The sequence below is a fragment of the Equus przewalskii genome, chromosome 21 (assembly GCF_037783145.1).
Source record: "Equus przewalskii isolate Varuska chromosome 21, EquPr2, whole genome shotgun sequence".
NCBI lineage: Eukaryota > Metazoa > Chordata > Mammalia > Perissodactyla > Equidae > Equus > Equus przewalskii.
Window position 1 is genome coordinate 21,874,744 of NC_091851.1, and position 22,663 is coordinate 21,897,406.

The following is a 22,663-nucleotide window of genomic DNA, read 5'->3' on the forward strand; positions in this document are numbered from 1 at the left end:
TAAAGGGCTGGATTAATAACCCCAAAGGTTATACCACTCAGTTCCCCTTAGTTTGAGATTAGACACACTTTTCAAATTGGATTTGCTGTGATAAATAAGGAGCTGGCAAACTTCTTTACAGGCGCCAAAGAGTAAAATTTTAGGCTTTGTGGGCCATAGGGTCTTACTCACACTACTGAACTCTGTTATTGTAGCAAGAAAGCAGCCACAGACAGTATGCAAACAAATAGGCATGGTTGTGTTCTAAGACTTTATTCACAGAAACAGGCAGTAGGCCATATTTGATCTGCGGCTCCTGGTTTGCCAGCCTCTTTTGTAGACTCTTAGCTGCTGAAGAATTGTTGTTCTTTGAATAAGAGGTTTATAGTACAGACCAATTTTTTCTTTTGAGGGGGATCTGTTTGTGAAAATAATCCAGGCTTTGGGTAAGAGGGACAAATTGGAAGTGATGCATTTAGTGTACACTTTGGGTCTTTTTGAACAGAAAGGTTGTTGAAACAGCTGTGCAACAACAGAACTTGAAGGTCAGAGACCTGAGTTTGCTTGTTGTGGGATCTTGAACGAGTCTCTGAAGAATACCTGTGGGAGTAATTGTCCTAACCCTGACTCCCAGAGGTGTTGTGCAGCTAGAAGGAAAACTATGGAAAAAGTAAAGGACTTTAAAAATCACTCTTATGTAAGCTAACTCTTTCCTTTCTTACCTGTTCCTCCCATAGGCCCTGGATTATTGTCACAGCATGGGAATTATGCACAGAGATGTGAAGCCCCATAATGTCATGATTGATCATGAGCACAGAAAGGTAAAGTGATAGACTGATAAGTCTTATCAACGTGATAGAGTCAACAGCCCATCTTCAACATTTTATCCCTAGGATCTGTCGCAGTGCCTGGTACCTATGAGGAACTTGATAAATACTTGGTGAATGAATTAACCAACAAATCAGAGAGATTAAACCATTATTCATTCATATTCTTAAGAATACTATCAAGGAGGAAACAGATTAGTGCAGTAGGCAAAACATTAATTTTGGGCAGGGAACCTGGCTTCTAGTCTTATTTATTAAATAACCAGTTTCTTGGGAAACTTCTTTCTTCTCATTTGCCTACTTTTTCTTACCTGTACAACAGGTATAATAATATTTGTCCTGCATGCCACAGATTATTGTGACAATTAGGTGTGCACAGTTGTGAAATGGTCGAAATATTCAGAAAATGGTGCTTCTTATTAGCAGGTGTCATGGGGTCCCTGAACTCTACAAGTGCTTTCAGTGAGAGCTGCATTACCACATGCTTTATAACAGTTTTTTAAGGTGACCAAGCCCACCTTTTGTAGGCAGTGATGGCTCTCTGTTGTAGGCTTTGGGAATGTAGGTGATTTGTTTATTCAACTAATATTTTTTTAGAGACACACTTTGTAATAGGAATTATAAGAGGAATTGTATGTAAGAGGCTGGGGATATATGCATGAGACAAACAGACAAAAAATTCTTGTCCATAAGGAGCTTGCATTTGGGGGAGGCTGGTGGGATAGAAAAGTAAAAGTATTATGGAAGAAAAATAAATCAGGAGTAGGGAATGGTGGAAAGTGTTGCAGTTTTAAACAAGCTGGTGAAGGGAAGGTTTCATTGAGAAGATGACATTTTACAGAATTCTTGAAGGGAACCAGCCATGCAGTCTTGGGAAGAAGTATGTCCCCGATAGAGGAACTTGCAGATGCAGAGGCCCTGAGGCAAGAGTGTGCCTGGCATGTTGTAACAGCAGCAAGGATAGAGCAGGGATGGAATGAAAGGGGGGAGGGGGGTGAGGTCAAAGAGATAAAGAGAACCAGATCGGGTAGAACCTTAAAGATTGCCAGACCTTTTCTCTGAATTTGCAGAGCTTTTGCGGGGTATGAGCAGAGGGTTGGTGTGTTCTCAATCACATTTTTAAAAGTTCACTACATACCTACTAGAACAGCTAAAATAAAAAATAGTGATCATACCAAATGCCGGCAAGGATGCAGAGAAACTCAGTCTCTCATATGTTGCTGGTGGGAATGTAAAGTAGCACAGCCATTTTGGAAAGTTCCAAACTATTAAAAAACTAAACATGTGCTTGTCAAATGATCCAACAGTAGCATTCATCCCAGGGAAACAAAAACTTAGGTCCACACAAAAACCTATACGTGAGTGCAGCTTTATTTATAGTAGTTCAAAATTGGAAAAAACCTAATGTCCTTCAGTGCATGAATGGTTAATCAAACTGTGGTATATCTATACCATGTAGTAGTATTACTGAAAGGAAAAGAAAGAAAATAAAAAGAACTACTGATAATGCAACAACTTGGATGGATTTCATGCTGAGTGGAAAAAAGCAGTCTCAAAAAGTTACAGATGATTCCATTTATGTAACATTCTCAAAATGAAAAATTCATAGAGTTAACAGAGGGGTTGCCAGGGCATTAGAAAGTGAGGGGCGGGGGCGACCCCGTGGCCGAGTGGTTAAGTTCGAGCACTCCACTTCCGCGGCCCAGGGTTTCGCCGATTCGGATCCTAGTCGTGGACGTGGCACTGCTCATCAAACCACACTGAGGTGGCATCCCACATAGCACAACCAGAAGGACCTACAACTAGAATATACAACTACTTAACTGGGGGGCTTTGGGGAGAAGAAGAAACAAAAAACAAAGATTGGCAACAGATGTTAGCTCAGGTGCCAATCTTTAAAAATTTTTTTAAGTGAAAGCAGGGAGACCAGTTAGGAGAAGGGGCTGGTGTAGTAAATCAGACAAGAGAGGGTGGTGGCATGGCCCAGGGCAGTGGCAGTGGAGGTGATGGTAATGGTCAGAAGATGGTAGAGCCAACAGTATTTGTTGACAGATTAGATGTGGGGTGTAAAGGAAACAAGAATCCAGGGTGAAAATTGGGGGCCTAAATGACAAGATGAATGGAATTACCTTTAACTGAGGAGAAGAAGAAGGCTATTCGGGAAGTAGGTTTAGTTTTGAGATGTCTGTTAGGTGATCACAGAGAGACGGCTGGTAGGAGGCATGGGCTGGAGAGTATAGGTGGGAAAGGCTAAGATGCTGTATGTGAAGCCACAAGACAAGAAATGGTCATCTGGGAATACTTGATAAAAAAGGAAGCTCAGGATCAGCTCTGGAGCACAAATGTTAAGGGGTTGATGAGCAAGTGTGTATAAAAAAATTACACTTTCTTTCATACCTTTTATTATATTTCACTTTGTCTACTAAAACAGTGAAGACACTGTCCCTCATTAACAGTGAACTTACAGAGGCAGTGTCAGAGCAGGCGGGCATTGCCCAGGCCCTGCTGCTCCCACTTCAGATTATGGTCATGCTGTGCACAATGGGCAAATGAGGTTGCCTCTTGTCCTTGCTAGTACTTTTTCCACTTTGGGGATACATTTTGGTAAGAGCTATTTTGTTGGCCTTTCTTTTATTTTGTTTGCTCAGCAAATATTTTTATTTTTCTTCTGTGTACTGGGCATTACGTTGAATCTAAAAATTACAAAAGTAAATAAAACAGTCTCTACCCTCGAGGAGCTTCCAAGTCCATATTGAAAAAGAAAGATGGAAAACAAACATACAGTGAAGAGTTGTAAGTTCTATTAAAGAAAGAGATCTGAGGGTTAGGAGCTAAAGGCACTGGTTCTGCTTGGATAGTTAGAAGCGGCTAACTTAGATATCTCAAAAGATGCAGAGATGTTCGTCAGTAGGAGTCTAGGTTGGATAGTGGAGACATTCTTGTCGGGTGAGCAGTTTAAGAAATTCGGAGAAGCACAAAGTGAGTTGTGTCTTTCTGGAAGTGTAAGTCTCAGTGGAGACAGGAACTAGATCTTGAGAACCCTGTATGTGAAGCTGAGAGATTTGATTTTCATCCTAAATGCAGTAGGTACTCAGTGAAGGGGATTCGGTAAAGAATGATATGGCTGGTGTTTTTAAAAGAGTACTCCAATGGCAGTGAGGGGGAGCTTGAAAGATAAAATTGCTCATGATTGATTCTCCTTTTTTTTTTCTTTCAGCTACGGCTAATAGACTGGGGTTTGGCTGAGTTTTATCATCCTGGCCAAGAATATAATGTTCGAGTTGCTTCCCGATACTTCAAAGGTCCTGAGCTACTTGTAGACTATCAGGTGAGAAGAGAAGGGCGGAAAAAATTTTGGTCCTGTGTTTGTTTTGCACATAATTTAAGAAAAATGTCATTTCGTGCTTTTGAATAGGCCATTTTTGCACATCCATGTCTGTCCCTCTTATGTGAACGTAAAATATGAATCACCTCAGTTCATCTGCCATGACTTCAGTTGTTGCTATTGTCATAGTGTCGGTGGAATATGAACAGATCTGCATTTGACCCTAACTGAGGAGAAGGCACACTAAAGATACTTTTCCTGGTCAGAAATTCCAGAGCTGGTTTGAGAATTTGTAAGCTAGGTTTGGCCAACCTTAAGAGTAAACTAAAAAGTGTTCTCTCATGATTTTCTGAGATTGTATTTTAGGTATAAAGACCTTCCCCTTAACAAAAGAGATAAAAGGCCTTTTTCTCCTCAAAGAAACAAAATCCCTGCGAGTGCCTTTCATGTCCAGTCCTCCCAGGTGTTATTATCAGATACACCTTTAAGAGGTCAAACTCTGTCCTAGAAATTCTTCTTCTGGGATCTTGAGGGTTATAACCCTGCACTCAAAAAACATTTTATGCATAAAAATATTTTTACAACATTTATAATGGTGAAAAATGAAACACTGTCCTATTATAGGGGAGATTAAAGATTAAATTCTGAAATATTTATGCAATAAAATAACACTACGTGTTAGGTTTCTCTAGGTTAACAATTTGGAGTGTTCTTACATAAGTGAAAAAAGTAATTCAAAATATGTACAGATTGTTTTAAAACTGGGGGGGAAATGCATAGAAAAAAAGACTGAAAAGAAGTACATGAAGATGTTATTGGTATTTGGACTTTGAGTCAATGGATGATCCCCCCCCCCAATAATAAAGAGCAGTTATTTATTTTGAAATGACGAGATGTTTATTCTTATCATTTCATGTATGATAACAATGATGTTTTCTTTACTTTAATGTAGATGTACGATTATAGTTTGGATATGTGGAGCTTGGGATGTATGCTGGCAAGTATGATCTTCCGGAAGGAGCCATTTTTCCACGGACATGACAATTACGATCAGGTGATATATGTTGTTCCCCTTAGGGAACTTGATGGTCTAACCTAGTGATGGCGAGATTCTGCCTGTTAGAAACTGCAGTAGATCTTGTTAAAATGCAGATGCCCAGCCCCCACCTGAGAGCTGTTTATTCAGAATCTCTGAGAGTCGGCCCTAGAATAATGTTCAATTCATGCCTTGTTCAGCCAACCTGACATTGATCCTCAGATTGGTGTTTTGGGAGCTACCAGTTTAGCCTTTTGAAATCAGAGTTTTGCCTCTAGTCCTTTTAATTTGCATTGCTTGTTTTATTGTGAAATATACCTGTAAAATGTTTTATAATACATCATATACAATTCAAAGAAGAATAGTTTAGGAAATAGGACATTACCTTAGACTCTTCTAATGTGAGCTTTCATTGGAGTTAGGAATGTTTTCTCCAACCTCTTGGTTTATATGTGGTATTTCTATGATCCATTTGTCTCTATATGGATTAAAGTTGATGTATGTCACTAGAAATATAGATGGTGTTTTTTTTATACTAGCTCCACTTCCCCTTGAAGATCAAGGGGCCATTTCATTCAAGAGAACCTGGAATGATTCTAGGGCCTTGTGGAAGGTACTGTTGCCTTGTTTGAGCACGATGACCTTTTTTTCCCTTTCTTTTTAAGATTTTATTTTTTCCTTTTTCTCCCCAAAGCCCCCTGGTACATAGTTGTATGTTCTTAGTTGTGGGTCCTTCTAGTTGTGGCATGTGGGATGCCACCTCAGCATGGCTTGATGAGCGGTGCCATGTCCAAGCCCAGGATTCAAACCCGTGAAACACTGGGCCGCCGCAGCAGAGTGTGCAAACTTAACCACTCGGCCACAGGGCCAGCCCCACAATGAACATTTTTAATATGAGTCTAAGAATACCACCTGAATTCGATTAAAACCAGCAACTCTGTATCACCTGCCACGCAGGATTGAAGAATACAGAAAAAAAGAATAGTCCCTCTTCTCAAATAGTTCATAATCATCTAGTTCAGGAACCAAACATGACAGAGGTCACAGGCATAAATGTCAGGGTAGAAATGTAGACAGGGTGCAAACAGCAGTTGTGGGAGTGAGTGGTCTGAGTGTACTAGGGAAGCTTTCCAAAAGATGTGACGTCTTCAGCTGGGTTGTGAGGGGGGACAAAAATAAGACTTCACCAGGGTGACATTTCAAGGGGAAGGAACCAGGTTACAAAGCAATTGCATTTTCTTTTTGATACCTTCACACTGAGCAATAATTTAGTGAATTTTATGTGGAAATCCACTCCTGCCCTGCACAGAAATCTGAATTAAATCGAAGTGTAACATTCACACCCATAGCCATGGTGATCGCTTTCTTTTAATGCAGCCCTGTAATATGCTTGTGGTGTGCGCTTTTATCTTTCTTTAATCCTAGTTGGTGAGGATAGCCAAGGTTCTGGGGACAGAAGATTTATATGACTATATTGACAAATACAACATTGAATTAGATCCTCGTTTCAATGATATCTTGGGCAGGTAAGTCATAAAGCAGAATCTATGCATCTGTGCCTTAAGCACTTTGGGTGTAAGCTTAACACTTTGAATCCTCAAAATAGTTACGTTCTCTTTGCCAACACTGCTGAGGTGTCGGTACTCCAGTGCTGCCGGATGCTGCATGGGTGGGCATGTGATAAAAGCATTGGATTGAATGGCTGTTTTTCCAGATTCACTTATAGGAATCAGAGTGTGGAGATTAGGGTCAGAGAATTCTTGTGAAATATAGATTCTGGTAGAAGGATTACGGTTGTCAGAAATCAGAATCTCTTGATTAAACTTACTTCTCCAAATGACAAACCCTCTCTAAGAGAAAGAAATAGTAATAGAAAACACATGCTTCAGTACTGATGTGCTGACAACGGACTCTGAAAATAGTGACTAGACATGATACTAATTCATTCACCACTTAACAAGAGGAGGTAGCCATTCGTGATGCAAAGGCTGTTGCTGGCCAAGTGGCAGAGATGCCAGGAATGTATGTGGGCATAGGAGAGAGGTGCGGTTGGCCCAGCCACCTGACCCTCCTTGCTGCACAGGAGCATTCAGTCCTATAAACTAACCTGAATTACGTTTCATAAAATTGTGAGGACCCAGATTTTTCTGCAACACTGCTATTTCCATTGTTGTCTCCCCAGTGGCAGAGTGGCATAGGAGTAATCTCTTGAGTTTTGATCTCTCTTTGCTATTGGCTGGGCTGCTAGCCACTCAGGAATAATGTAGGAGTGAAATGTTGGGCTTCTCTGTTCCTCATTCCATTTTTCATTCCCCCTTTTGGCTCTGCAGGCACTCCCGTAAGCGATGGGAACGCTTTGTCCACAGTGAAAACCAGCACCTTGTCAGCCCTGAGGCCTTGGATTTCCTTGACAAGCTGCTGCGATATGACCATCAGTCACGGCTCACCGCAAGAGAGGCCATGGAGCACCCCTATTTCTGTGAGTCCTTCTGTCCAGTCCACAGAGCCTGCATGACCCACCTAGCAGACTGTACAAGGCAGGGAGACTATATACTCTGAGGAAAGCTCTGGGCCCAGAGTCCTACAGAACAGCTGAAATCCCAGGTTGCCTTCACTGACAGTGAGCCTCAGCTTCCTCATATGGGGACAGTGATGGCAACTGTCTTGCAGAATTGTTGGGAAGGTTTTGATCTAACAGAATACCTGACACATGATCATTCCTAAGTAAACTGCTTTTCTTCCTGTGTGGGTGATACTCCCCAGTGGCTAGTCTGAAGCGGTTGGATTAGAATAAGCAGCCCTATATCTGTCCTGTCTCTGGTAATCATTCATTGGAGAGAGTCAAGGAGGCTTGAAAATCTTAATTTTATGAACACCTTGACCTGGGTTTGAAAGTTTAGCAAACTGTGCTATCCTGGGTGAAAATGCCGCTTAGACCCACTACATCCTCACTGTAATGTTAGCTGCCACATTGGATTGTTCCTTGGGGCGTGGTGGGATGGTTTTGTCTTGAAGCCATCACAGACTGACAGGCCGATTGAGATGGAGAGTGAAGTCTGTGATCATAGCACTAACTTGCACAAACCTATTGCTGTGGCTTGTTTGGCACCATGCTTAACCAGGTGAGCTGTGGACTGCAGTAAAACCAATTCACTCTGATAATATATTACTGCCTAGGCCAGTTAGATTGTATTGTCTCTTTAAACCCTGACGGAATCAGTTTTGTTTTAAATTAGCTCTACTATGGATAATTACCTCGTCTTCCTACCATTTAGTTTAAGAGTTGGCCTTTACCAGTCTTACAGGAAAGATAATTCTATTTTATATAACTTGTCTAATTCATGGTGAAGGCAGTTTTCACCTTACGTTCTTCTAGGAATAATAGGGACTATAAATAAAGTGCAAAGAGTGAGAATGACTGCTTTAAGGCCCTAGACAGTTAGTTAATCCTTCAAGTATAACAGAACCTACCCTTATTGTCGCTTTTCTAGACTCTGTTGTGAAGGACCAGGCTCGAATGGGCTCCTCTAGCATGCCAGGGGGCAGTACGCCTGTCAGCAGCGCCAATATGATGTCAGGTCAGTTCACTGGTAAATTACCTTTAAGTGCGGGGAACAGGGGGGTGGTTGACCTCAATTATTATCATTAGTTTTGCTCCCTCTTTGTGGGGATTTCTTGTGGACCTCCTCATCTCTGTAACGATTGCCTTAGTAACACATTGGCCCGTGTGGCTCTCCCCACCAGCTTTCAGGATGTTTTTGACACCTGGTATACTTTAGTGACACTGCCTTGAGTAGTGTATCAACAGTTTCTTCTAGGCCAGAATCCTGAAAATTTTTCTCAGGTACTTGAAAGTCCCAACAAGCCGTGAAGACTAAAAAGAGATCCTTTCCTCTCACAGATTAGAGTGACAGTAGTTGCGTGATCCTCAGAGACAAGATTAAGAAATTGGGTGGGGGGAGTAGAGGTGGGATTTGTACATAGGTATATATGTGTAGAACAGTGGTTCTCTGATTTTTTCCAGAGCAACTACAGTGTGCCTAGTAGATTGTAAAGGGTTATATGAGATTATTTTTCATAATTGTTGAGTCATCATGATTTAGAGCGAGTTTTTTTTACAGAGTTACACAATTATTCTAAAGAAACCATAGGCACATCCCCTAAGAGTTAGATAGGTATGCAACATCCACGTGAGTGCACTGGTGGTAGTGAGGGCATTTACTCAGACGCCCTCTGAGAATTGCTGGTGTCCCAATTCTTTTTTAAAGAACTAGCTGCTTTTTAGAATTTATCCTCTTGAGTATCTTGCCTATGTGCAAAATGATGTATATCCAAGGTTACCCATTGTAGTCTTATTTGTAAGAGCAAAACATTGAAAACAGCTCTCAGTAGGGAACTGGTTAAATGAATTATGGGACACCCATTATGGGAATGCTACATAGCCAGAGAAAAGAATGAGTGTTTCATGTTGTTTTCTAGCTCCACAATATGAAATGAAAAAAGCAAGATGCAAAACCATGTCCAAGACCAGGAGTGGGCAAGAATACATAATCACATTCTTATATATGATTCTTATATGAATATTCTTATAAAATTATGTTCATGTATATGCATAAAATATTTCTGGAAGCATACACCCCGAAAATGGTGTCATAAGTTGGCCAAGCAACAGGGCAAGGGAGCTTTTTCAGTACTCTTTTGAACCTTTTGTATTTTGAGGCATGTAAACATATTACCTGTTCAAAATATATATATAACATTTTGAAAATTAAGGAACTGGCTGGCTGAGGGCAATCTAACAAGTAACTCTGGTCATCAGATGAGTGGAAGAAACTAAATGGAAATAAATTCTAAAACACTTACTTTAGCTTAGAGGTGAAAAATGTTCCTTTTCCCACTGCAAATGACTTAGTAATTTTGAAAGCTGCCAACCAAGCGGGTGGCGTGGTGTGAGAAGAGTGCGTGAACTCGGCACCAGCCCTGCCGTTCAGTGTGGCGGTGACTGCCACATGGGGCTATTTAAGTTAATTAAAATCAAGTACACTTTTAAAATCAGTTCCTTAGTTGCAGTAGCCCCATTTTAAATTCTCAGTAGCCACGTGTGGCTAGTGGCCACCAAGTTGGCCCAGGTTATGGAGCAGAAAGTCTGGTTGGACAGTGCAGCCCTGGACAGGCCTGGGTTGAAATCCAAGCATAGTTGCTGCTTATTAGCAGTGTGCCTTGGACAAACGGCTTAAATTATCCAAGCTTAGATTTCTTTACCTGTCTTTTAAATTTACTATTTTAATGTGTGAGGATTTAATTTGAAATTAGACTTAATTTGTAAAGATCTGGCTAAGGAAGGCCTTTAATAAGAAGAGAATTATTATTGTGTCACTTTTGAGATGGGTGCTATCAAAAACTAGTGACTAAAATTTCCACAGTTGGTGTCTCTGGCTCACTGTCGGCTGTTTTCTTTCAGGGATTTCTTCAGTGCCAACCCCTTCACCCCTCGGACCTCTGGCAGGCTCACCAGTGATTGCTGCTGCCAACCCCCTTGGGATGCCTGTTCCAGCTGCCGCTGGCGCTCAGCAGTAATGGCCCCTTCTGTCTCCTGATGCCTGAGCAGAGGTGGGGGAGTCCACTCTCTCCTTGATGCAGCTTGCGCCTGGCGGGGAGGGGTGAAATACTTCAGAAGCACCGTGTCTGAACCGTTGCTTGTGGATTTATAGTAGTTCAGTCATAAAAAAAAAAAATTATAATAGGCTGATTTTCTTTTTTTCTTTTTTTTCTTTCTTTTTTTTTAACTCGAACTTTTCATAACTCAGGGGACTCCCTGAAGAATTACCTGCAGGTGGAATATTTCATGGACAAATTTTTTTCTCCCCTTCCAAATTCAGTTCCTCATCACTAAAGAACAAAGAAACCAGCCTCAATCCCGGCTGCTGCATTCGGGTGGAGATTTATTCCCATGCCCACCGTTTCTCCCCCACCATCCCACACTTTGGGGGGTTTGTATCTCATGCTCTTCTCCAGAGATTACAAAAATATAGCTTCTTCAAGGGAGGAGGGAAGGAAGGAGGAAGGGGGTACCCAACCTCTAAGAGGAGCATACTGCTGGTCACTGATACCACTTTACTCCCAAAGTGCTTCAGTGGGCTTATCCTGGTAAATCTAGTGGAAACATGTCCTAGTTACATTGAGATGCTAAAAAATCTACCCAAAGTGCAGACAGGTCCTGAAAACTCATGTTCAGTATGAATCATGTCTTGTTGACCTAACCCTAAATCCAGCTCACTTAGAATTTTAGTTTCAGTTTAGTTTACAATGTTAATTCCTTCCCTCCCGAGCTCTTCTCCTTGATTCTCTCCCTTTTCGTTTCCTGACACGTTCTATAGCTGGTAGGAGAGGGAAGGCAAAGTCTTTTTCAGTTTTCTTTGACTTGGCCATTTTGAATTCAGTTAGTTACTGGGCATAACTTATTGCTTTTCACAAAAGAAAATACTGTCTATATATAGGTTTCATGTTAGCAAGTCTTTAAGAGCTAATGGGAGATGTGGCCACACTGAGTTTCATTTTAAGCTTTCTACCTTCTTTTCCTCCTGCCTTCCCCTTCCCTCTCATGCCATCCAGTGAGAAGACCTGCCCTTCAGTCTTGTAAATGTATCTGAGAGGTAGGAGCAGAGCCACTATCTCCAGTGAAACTGAAATGGTAGACCTGTAATTGTGGGAAAACTAAACTCTCTTGTTACAGCCCTGCCACCCCTTGCTGTGTGTATATATATAATACTTTGTTCTTCATATGTGAAAGATCCAGTGTTGGAATTCTTTGGTGTAAATAAACGTTTGGTTTTATTTATCAAGGTTAGATTTAAGTTCCCTGTGTAAAGGTCTCGCTGGGTGGGTGTCTCACGTTCACATCCGAGGGGCCTGCAGCCCTGTACCGTGGAGGCTTCCCAAGGCCGCCATTTTTGTACACCCCTTGTTTGACCCATGGTACTGGGCAGGGCAGAGAGGCCTTAAAAAAGCACCACAAGCCAAAGCATCTCTGGGGATTAAGGATCCTTTGCCATAAAACTCATTTTGTGTCTCAGCAGTGCAGGGATTGGGGATGGAAAAAGTCGCCAGTTTTTGTGTGTTTGTGTGTGTGTAAAGTGGATTTTCCACTGTAATCCAACCACCTAAGTTTATCAGGTGCTTCACTGAGGAAGCCTAGTTTTTTAAGCACAATAGCAAAACCATCAGCTCTGTATTTTTTCCTGTTATTCATTACAGTAGCTGCTTGTGGGGACTAGGAGAAATTCTTCCAACATATTTTAAGGCCTAAAGTCTTAGTTCCCCATTCTCCTACCTTTATAGATTCACAGGCCTTTCTCACCTGGGCGTCATAGATAAACATAATTGTTTGAGGAGTTGAATTTAATGAACTTACCTAACTTTGTAACCCATCTTGGCTTTAGTAACTTTATCAAGGTGGCGGCTTTAGTGAATATAATGGTAAACTCCAGAGGAAGCTAAAGCCTCCTTTTATAATGCTTCTCAACAGTAGGGAAAACATTCTGACTGTGTGGCAGGGTGATTTTCTTCCTTGTGGCCACTTACAGTGGATATTTATTGTTCTTGACCCTTTTATGCCCTAGAATGCTGTGAGGGTTACCATGTTGAATTTGTGCAGAAGCTAAAAGCACCGGATGTGCCAGAGATGCAATTTGTGATTACGTTTGCACTGGATTGTGATTGACCAGGACACTTATGACTAATGAATTCTTTCCTTTGAGGTGGGGAGGAGGGTTGTAAATCAGGACTTCGCATCCCACCCTTGTAGCTCAGAGAATCTAGGTGTAGCTGAGGCTGATGTTGGGGGCTGCACACAGCTGGACCTCCTCATACGCATCAGACCTTGCTAGAAACCGAAGGTGAATGCAGAGGACTCTGAAATGCCACCCAAGAGCCTTTTAAAATAAACAGAAGTTTTTAAAATGCTACTTAAGGAGTCACTGCAGAAGCATGGGAAAAAAAAAAAAAGACCCAGTTGGGTGGGTGGGGGGCAGGGTTTACAGAGTAACAACTTCTGCGTTGTTGTAAATTACCTCATCTGTACACCTTGTATTGGGACACTTTCTCAGCACTACCTGTATCTGCATTGATTAGATGGCCGGAAATGGAATGCCAGTATAAGACAGTGTGTTGGCAATTACTTTGAAAGGTTTTTTAAGTATTTTTTTAACTTTGTTTGAAGTGGCCCTCCTTTTTTTAAGTTTGAAGTCAGAAGTGCCCCTCCCCCCGCCCCGATTTATTGGTTGTAATTGTATTGTAATTGGTATAACTAAAACATAACTGTGCTGGGAAGAAGTTGTGCCATGAAGGTCTTTAATTTTTTTTTAAATAAAAACATTTAAACAAATGAAATGTCCCTGCAGCCTGAGCAGTATGCTTCTCCAACCGACACCGTGTGTGACAGATGGCTTAGTTCTTACGTGCTTTGAATTTCATATTGGGTTGTGGAGATGTGAAGTGGGATGGATTAAGATTGGTCGAGAAGCACTGAAGTCTGGGAGTTTTTGACCTCGAAGTAACAGTGAAGAGAGCATGATGTTGTTGCTAAACAGGATTGGTTTCATTCCTGCCCTTGTCATGTACTTAGCTTCTTGGCAAGTTACTTAACTTCTGAATCGGTTTCATCATCCATAAAATGGGGCACTGCTTCCTTGGGATTGAATGAGAGTAAATGTCAGGTATCTGGACACCTGTTATGCCCTTGATAAACCTAATTCCCCTGCCCCCCCCCCCCCCACCCGAGTATGGAGGATTGGTCCTTGGTCCTGACTTTGCAAGTAATTCACAGTATGATCTCTGGTCAGGGGAAGACTGGGTGAGGTGTCTTCTGAGTTCCTGTTCAGCTCTGACGCTGATTTTAGAAAGTTTCAGCGGTGCTTAAATGAAAAGGCCCATGGAGATAGCTTGTTCATTGGCAGAAAAGACCAGTATTGAGTGAATGGCAGTAAGCCCTGTGGAAGGTCAGCCTTGGAGGCAACTTGCAAAAGTCTTGGGGCCTGGAATGAGGTGTGCTGGTGAGCTTATGGGAACATATTTGGCAGCTTAATTAGAAACTATGAAAAGGGTGGTAAAAGGTGAAACGGTTTACTTGCTTATCAATGCCAAATGAGTAAATTCTACAAGAGCTGCCACTCTGGAATTGCCACTTGAATACACTTGAATTGCCACTTATTCTTTCTTGCTCAACCACAATTTTTAAAAATGGAACCAGAGGAAATGCTGCTTTCCCCTATTTCAGGTTTCCTTTAAATGTTCACTGCATACTATTTTATGGTATCCACGTATTATTAATGTTACAATTGAGAAGTGCGGTTTAGATAAAAGGAACCATTGTGTAATATCTTGTATCTAAAATGCCTGACTTATGTGAACTTTGATTTCTAACATTTATTCCCATTTTATACATGAGATAGGTAGGAAGATTAAATTGTTAGGGTAGGCCTATTAGAGACAGGTATGTATTTTGTAAAATTGGATCTTCAGGATATGGCTAATTATTGTAGTCCTAAAATAGAGCAGATTGGAGATTGGTTGACAGATTTGGGGGTTTTGATTTCCTTTCAGTCTTTAAATTTCTTCTTGCTTCACCTGTTGTCAAGTTTGGTTTTATAAATGGAACTGACCATTTGAGCAACTCTTGAAAAATCGTTTTGTCACCACTGCCTACAGATTCCCACCAGCAGATTCTCTTCCGAGAGAAGAATTGGGTTTGAGTAGTTATTTAATCGGCAGTCCTTGCCTACTTCCCTGCTGGTGATTTCCTCCTCGCTTGTGCCTCAGCTTCAGGGCTGTGGCTGGCCATCTGTGACATGCATGCTGAAGAGGCTATTTTCCCAGGGTCGGTCTCTGCATGAGGAAAAAGTTAATCAAAAGGCTTTGAAGTAGAGTAATCCTTGGTTCCCTCCTCAAAAAGTGGGTCAGGCTGGTGCCCCACTCTGTCTAAAGTCACCTCTCCCTGCTCCCATCACTGCCATCACTAGCCCCTTGCCCTTTTCCTCATAACACCTGAACTTTGATTATTGTTTTGTTAAATTGTCTCCCTACCTGCATGTAAACTCCCTGATGACCTTGTCTTACTAATCTATGCATCCTCATAAAAACCTTTTGTAAAAAGTGGGCCAATATCCCTCAGGATTCAAGAGGATTGAATGGAGTACCACAAGGAAAGCGCTTAGCACCATGCGAGGCTCATAATAGTTGCTCAGTAAATGGTAATCCCATCCTCCACTGCCACTTCCTCCACCACCCCCCCACACACATAAGTTAATGGAAGTATTCTTGCCTAAAGAGCATTTCAAGACCAGAAGAACCTTGCCCTTAGGTTTGTTGCTCTAACTATAAGCCACAGGCCAGACTGAATTAACATGACAAGAAAATATTTATTTAATGAGCCCTTGGTGAAATCCTAAGTGACTGAAGGCTAAGCAATGATCTTGACCAATTTAATAGAATTAGATGCTGGAATATCCCTGCTTTCTACCACATGTATAAAATATGAAATTCAGACTTTTCTCCAAATAGAACAGATAATATAGAGAGTGTCATAAGATAATCTGGTTCTGGGGTCAATCTTAATGTAGACAAGTAGTTTGTAGATTTTATAACCTTACTGTGATTCTCTGTAAATTTAATCAGAGAAGCAACCTAGTAGAACTGCAAATGTGGTTCTAATCAGAGTTCTGTCTGGCTGTGCAGTGTTGGATCAGTTACTTAACCTCTCTGAATCTTCACAGTGATTTAAATTATTCTTGTAAAACATTTTAGACATATACCAAGTTATCAGGAAGCTCTAATACACCCATGAACCGTCCAAGTTAAGTCTGTATTATCGATACAGATGAAGCCCCTTTTGCCCTTTCCTAATCATATTTTCTTCTCTTCCTTCCTTCCTCAGAGGTCCTAATATTTTCTACATCTGTAAAATGGGGTATAAATACCTATTTCTTAGGGTGGTGGTTCAGATTGGATGTGATAAATGTATGGAAAGTGCTCAGCACAGTATCTGGCATGTGGTAGAGTTGGACTAAATGCTGGTTTACACTCTGAATTAAGTTGTACAGATTATGTGCAGAAAAAAGATGCCACCTCTATAGGGATGCCATCAATTTGTGTATTTTTCCTACAGTTTTACAGTAGATGGCAGTAAAGTTTTGTTGTAGAAGAAAAAATACATGTGTTAAATATGACAGGTATTCAACAGATGCAAGTCAGTGTGCATGAAGGCCAGCGTTGCCCTGTTCTGACCCCTCTCAGGCTTCCCCTCTGAGATTCTAGCACTCTGTCGCCTCTGAATTTGTAATTTCTCTACTGAAAGCCAAATAATTTTCCCTTGTAGCAAATTACAAACTGGATTGGCCTCCCTGTGGCATAACCACCAGGGATTTTTAGTGGCTTCAATGTGAGAAACTCTTCCCCAGGTCCCTCCAGATGGGAGTTTATAGGATGGCAGTCCGTTTCTTAGAGAAGTTCCTCAGGGGACTGGGTGTTTCTCACTCAGCTTCGTTCTTGCGTCAGCTGCTCTGACAGAGCGTTTTTGGCTCCTCTAAGGAGAAAAAGGAAAAGCAGCAGCAGCGGCTTGGTAAGTGGGTCCCTTAGCCCACCCTGTGGCTCAGTCTCAGCTATAGATAAACATTTGTACACTTATCTAGATAGGGAGGGCCTTGTGTCTGTGTGTCAGACAGTTCCAGGAACTCCACAGGGAGCTTCCTACGCAGAAGCCTGAATACCCATAGCTCTCCACACCCTAATGTTTACCTCATGCTGGTCCCCACTCAGCCACTCAGCTCCCTCCCCTCAGCCCGGGGTTCCTTACACACTCACCTTCTTGACTGGTCTTTCCAGAGTTCATTTATTTATGTTAGATGCCCTTCAACAAACAGCCTGCCCCTTTGCTAAACACTGGGCATTGAGAGATGAGACACAAGGCTACAGGGATATGTGTTACTGTCAAACAGAAAAGTGGAAAACAAAATTGTGTATATGGGATAATTTGAACTATTAAAAAAAAACGTTTCCCAGGAAAAAAAAGCAGGTTGCCAGGCAACATGATAGCTTGAGCTAACTCAGGTAAGTACCCATCTCCTGCTCCAAATATGTGAGAATGCTGATTTTAACACAATTTACTTTCAAATAAATAGCCAATTTCAAAGAAAGAAATGGAGATTCCCAGGTGGCAGAAAGGAAGACAGAATTCATCCTGAAGGTAAGTAAGTATAGAAGTCACAGTGGCCCCCATGACACCATGCTTGGACATCGATGGGCCTCAGAGGCTAGGGGATAGGGTTTGAATGCCCCAGGGGAAATAGGAGATATCTCAGGGCCCTTCAAGATGAAAACTGAAACAATCCCCTGGCACTTGAAAAGGCTGCCTCTGGGGAAAAAAATTGGAAGAAAACAAAATATTAGCTGTAGTTGCCTCTGGGAGGTGAGATTAAGATAAATGTCACAGAAAAACTCATAGCAAGAAAGGAGTCCTGAACTCTTGGGGAAGGGAGGCTGGTCAGAGAAGGCTTCCCAGAGGAGGGGATGCCAGAGCTGGCTAGGGAGAGACCAGCCTTAGCAAGTTTGAGCTCCCAGGGCCCACACTGGGAGCAGAACCCATGACTCCTGGCTCAGTTCTTCAGTGCTGCCTGGACTGCCTTTGCAAAGCTGTGCTGCCAGGAATCCCTGACCAGCTTTCTAGCCGGTCAGTACAGATCAACTTTTGCTCTCTCTTGCCTTTGCTCTCTTGTCCTTTCAACAAAAACATCTAAGTCACACACAAAAAAACACACAAATCTCTAAGTCAACTTTAGTTTGACTGATCTAAACTGGGTTCAGCCAAGCAATTCTTCTGGTTGAGGTTTCGCTGGGCTGGGTTCCTATGCTGATTAGACTTGGGTTTGTTCCACGTGGTTCCTTCTGGATCCCATGCTAAAGCTGCAACAGGTATGCGGGGCATGCTTTTCTCATGGAGGAGCATAAAAGGCCAAATGAAATCACACAAGCACTTTTCAAGCTTCTGCTTGTGTCACATGTACTATCATCCCCTTGGCCAAAGCAAGTCACATAGCCAAGCCCAACATCAATGGAGCAGTGAATGTGCACCCTCCTGTGTTGAGAGAGCTATGCAGAATTATGTGGCGCAGTGTATGTATGTATAATGTTACTACTTTATATACATACATATATATACATAATGTAGAATGTTATAATGTTCTGTTTATCTGGGTGATGGTTACGTGTGTTTGCTCTAGAGTTTGCTAAACTGTACATTAGTGTTTGGAGCATTCCTCAGTATGTTAGAGTTCAAATGTTTAAAAGTGTAAAACAAAAACTAAGCAAACTAAAACAAACCAAAGAAGTAACTGTAAACTCTAGAGGGAAGAGAAGTTGTGAAAAGAAGGAAAATTAAATATACTGCTGGCTCGGTTGTGAATAGCATTTATATAGTCATAATAGAAACACTATTGATCTAACCAAGATTACAGTATAATTGCAGTGAAAGGGTGAGTGATGGGAAGTATGGACGTGCAGTAACAGGGATGAGTAGTTTAAGAGCACTAAACGCTCATCTTTTATAATGGAAAGTGAAAAGTGCCTAAGATGGAAAAATCAACAGTTAGTACTGTGTGCATGTTATTTTCAAATAGGAAGGTAAATAGTAAAACTACCATAGTTAGTTCTGGGAGTGGGAAATTGGAAAGGTAAGGCTACTCTTTTTATTGTTATTGTTAACATAATAGCACTGTTTACTTTTAAAACTATGTATTATTCTGTTTTTTTTAAAGTAAACTAAATTTTAATAAATGGATTTTTATCTTGAATGCATCCAGTTCCCACCAATCCAACTACCAAATCCCTCATCCAGACCACCATCCTCTTGCCTCAGTTATCACAGCAGATAACTGATCTGAATGCCTTCTTAGCCATCCCTCTTTTGATTACTGATTTCATCCTATACCTTGCAGCCAGAGAAGTCTTTGAAAAACGTAAATTTTCTCATCTCAGTCCCTTGCTTAAAAGTTTTTCAAAGACTCCTGATTGCAGACAGTATTGGTTCTGTCCCATCAGCCATTCCTCCCTTTCCTCTTTGTTGACAGAGCCCCAATTTGGGGGATGGGGGATGTCCACCCTGTCCCAATGTGACTCGGGTAATTGTCACTGGTTTAGAGATGGGCGTATGAGGAGAAGTCTTATGGAGAGCTGAGGTCACAGGGCAATCAAACGGCCCCAAATCTAAAGAGAGACAGGCACAAGATGGCAGAGATAAGAGATGAGCACTGGTTACCTGACAGAAACACAAGTGGACACTTTAGTAAGAAGAGTGGGCACTGGTGAGAGAGCGGGCCACAAATTGTAGGAGTCTTCACTCTCTTCAGGGTTTTTCACCTGGGAGCCCACAAAAGATTGGAGAAAGTTTCAATGAAATGTGTCATGGTAACGATCTGTAGAAAGGGAATAGCAGCTGCTGTGGAAGGATCACCATGCTCCACCAGACCCTTCTTCCCTGTCTCCCCTACTGAACAAAAGTCGTAATCCGCGGAGGGGAAGGCAGCAAACACTGTCACCCTGATGGCACTGGTGAAATCCCCTTGCACCTCCGGGAATAAAATAGGGGCAGAAGAAAAAGACTACCCTTGGGCAGGGGCAGGAATACATACTCCCCCAGAACTACAGCTGGAACTGAAGCACTAAGGAGGCCGTACCCCCAAGACCCAGGGGGACAGCGCCTGACAGACTGAGACTTAATCAGAAGAACAGACAACGCCCTCCTCCCCCACCTACCAAGTTAAGCTAACAAGCAATGAGTAAGAAGTAACGATACTGCTAGGAGAGGGACAAGGGCATGGAAAGACTGTCTGTGGCACAGCACGAAGGGAAGACCTAAAGCTGAGGGCAGAGCAGACTTTGTGTGGGGGGGGGGGGCCCTCTGGCAAACCAGCCTGCACCCTAAGTCCAAGGTATCATTAGAGGAATTCAAAACTTGTCTTGCAATGGTGGTAACCATAACAACAGTAAACCTCAAGCCCAGCCTGACTCTTAACCTAGCTTAGCTCAAACCCCCACACTAAAGGCCTCACAGAAGAGAAAGTGTGCCCGTGAGGGCCAGCCCGGTGGCGCAGCGATTAAGTTCACACATTCCACTTTGGCGGCCTGGGATTCACCAGTTTGGATCCCAGGTGCAGACCTACACACCACTTGTCAAGCCATGTTGAGGCAGGTGTCCCACATATAAAGTGGAGGAAGATGGGCATGGATGTTAGCTCAGGGCCAGTCTTCCTCAAAAGAAAAAAAAAGATGAAAGGTGTGGTCATTTCCGTGTGTAAAAACCCTTTACCTTGGCCTCTGCTGTCCTACACAAGATGTCCAATTTTCACCAAAACTTAACAAGGCATACCAAAAAGAGAACAACACACTCCCAAGAGACAGAGCAGTCTTGAAAACCAGACTCAGATATGACATAGATGTTGGGGCTATCTGATAGGAAATTTTAAAAAAACTATGATACAGTAGAGGCTCTAACAGAAAAAGTGAACAACATACAAGGTCAGATGTGTAATAGCAGCAAAACGATGGAAACCATAAGAGAATCTAATGGAAGTGCTAAAAATGAGAAAGTAACAGAGGTGAAGAATACCTTCCATGGGCTCACCAGTAGACTCAACACAGCCTAGGAAAGAAGGAGTGGACTTGATGACAGATCAACAGAAAGGACCCACACTGAAACTTGAAGGGGGAAAAGAGTGAAGGGAAAAACAAAAAACAGTATCCAGTAGTTGTGGGATGATATCATGTGTTCTAACATGTGGTTAGATGCCCATGAGAAGAGAGAGAACAGGGCAAAAGAAACATTTGAAGAAATAAAGGTTGAGAATATTCCAGAACTAAAAGACGGATCCAAGAAGCTCAAAGAACACCAAGCAGAATAAATTTATACACACAACTAGGCATATATTCAAAATGCTAAAACAAAAGACAGAGAAAATCTTAAGGGCAGCCCAGAGAAAAAAATGACACATTATATACAGGGGAAGCTAAGAATTCTCAGAAACCATGCAAAATTTGCCAGGAAACATGCAAGCTAGGAGACAATGGAGTGATTTCAGTGCTGAAAAGGAAAAACAAAACAAAAACCTGTCAACCCAGAATCCTCTACCTAGTGAAAATGTTGAAGGAGAAATAAAGCCTTTCTCAGAAATATTGAGGGAATACATTGGCTTCTAGAAGATGGACTCTGCAGGAAATGTTAAAGGAGGTTCTTCAGGCAGAAGGAATACATCAGACAGAAACTTGGATCTACACAACGACATTAAGAGCACTGAGAGGAAGATGGGCACAGATGTTAGCTCAGGGCAGGGCCCATCTTCCTCAGCAAAAAGAGGAGGATTGGCAGCAGTTAGCTCAGGGCTAATCTTCCTCAAAAAGAAAAAGAGAGCACTGAAAGTAAAAAGTCTATTTTTTAGTTGCCTTAAAAAAACAACTGACATCTAAAGTAGGAGGTCAGCAGACTTTCTGTAAAGGAGCAAATATTTTAGGTTTTGCAGGTCATATGATCTCTATTGCAACCACTCAACTTTTGTAGCGTGAAGGCACGGTTAAACAGGAGGTAGATGAATAAACACAGCTGTGTTTCAATAAAAGTTTATGGACTCTAGGATTTGAATTTCATATGATTTTTACATGCCACAAATTATTCTACTGTTTTTTCCGCAATCATTTAAAGTTGTAAAAGCCATTTTTAGCTCCTGAGCCATACAAAATCAGGTGGTGGCCTGGTTTTGGCTTGCAGATGGGCCATCCTTTGCTAACCCTTAACTAAAGCAAACATATTAGCAATGAATTGTATATTTATAGTATATGTAAAAATAAAAAATATGGATAAATGAATTGTGGTATATCGATATGATGTAGTATTGAGCAATAAAAAGGAATAAACTTGATACAATCAACAACATGGATTAATCTTAAAATCTTATTAAAATAATCTTAAAATATACCGAGTCAAAACCAGACACAAAAGACTACATATTTATGATTGCATTCATATAAAATTCTAGAAAATGCAAACTATAGTGAGAGAATGTAGTTAAGTGGTTATCTGCATGTGTGGGGTGGGGATGAGGGGTGTGGGAGGAGAAGTGGAACAGAAGAAGGGACTTCTGCAAGAAGAAAGTAAAGTGTGTGACAAGAGCATGAAGAACGGAAGGGAGGAACCGGGAGCCCGCTGTCGTAAGGTCTTTATACTATACATGAAGCAGGATGTTATTTGAAGGCAAACTGGTTAATTAAAGATGCGTATTGTAAATCCTAGGGCAATCACTGAAATTACTCTTTTCCACCTCTTCCCCACTCTCAGCCCCAAGGTTTTGGACCCTTGTCTCAGTGGCAGAGCATGGGACTCAGGACTAACCACTCAGCACACGGTGGCCACAGTGACTGGCTCAGGCCTAGGCAGGTGACAGAGTCAGAGCCAGTGAG

General features: G+C 41.8%; 1 protein-coding gene and 1 long non-coding RNA gene across 3 annotated transcripts in view; both read left to right on the forward strand.

Moving 5' to 3' along the window:
• Positions 1 to 13,555, forward strand: part of CSNK2A1 (casein kinase 2 alpha 1) — a 54,051-nt gene extending 40,496 nt beyond the window's left edge. For both annotated transcript variants that reach the window (XM_008529216.2, XM_070589028.1), the window contains exons 7-13: positions 717 to 800; positions 4,024 to 4,134; positions 5,084 to 5,185; positions 6,593 to 6,693; positions 7,498 to 7,646; positions 8,659 to 8,745; positions 10,629 to 13,555. In XM_008529216.2, coding sequence (XP_008527438.2) covers positions 717 to 800; positions 4,024 to 4,134; positions 5,084 to 5,185; positions 6,593 to 6,693; positions 7,498 to 7,646; positions 8,659 to 8,745; positions 10,629 to 10,744 — 750 coding nt within the window. In that variant the 3' untranslated portion in view covers positions 10,745 to 13,555. The remainder of the gene's footprint in view (positions 1 to 716; positions 801 to 4,023; positions 4,135 to 5,083; positions 5,186 to 6,592; positions 6,694 to 7,497; positions 7,647 to 8,658; positions 8,746 to 10,628) is intronic.
• A 3,189-nt stretch (positions 13,556 to 16,744) lies between these two features.
• LOC139078197 (uncharacterized) lies at positions 16,745 to 22,663 on the forward strand. Its single transcript, XR_011531042.1, has 3 exons — positions 16,745 to 16,781; positions 17,341 to 17,405; positions 22,542 to 22,663. It is a non-coding gene; the product is annotated as an uncharacterized lncRNA (long non-coding RNA).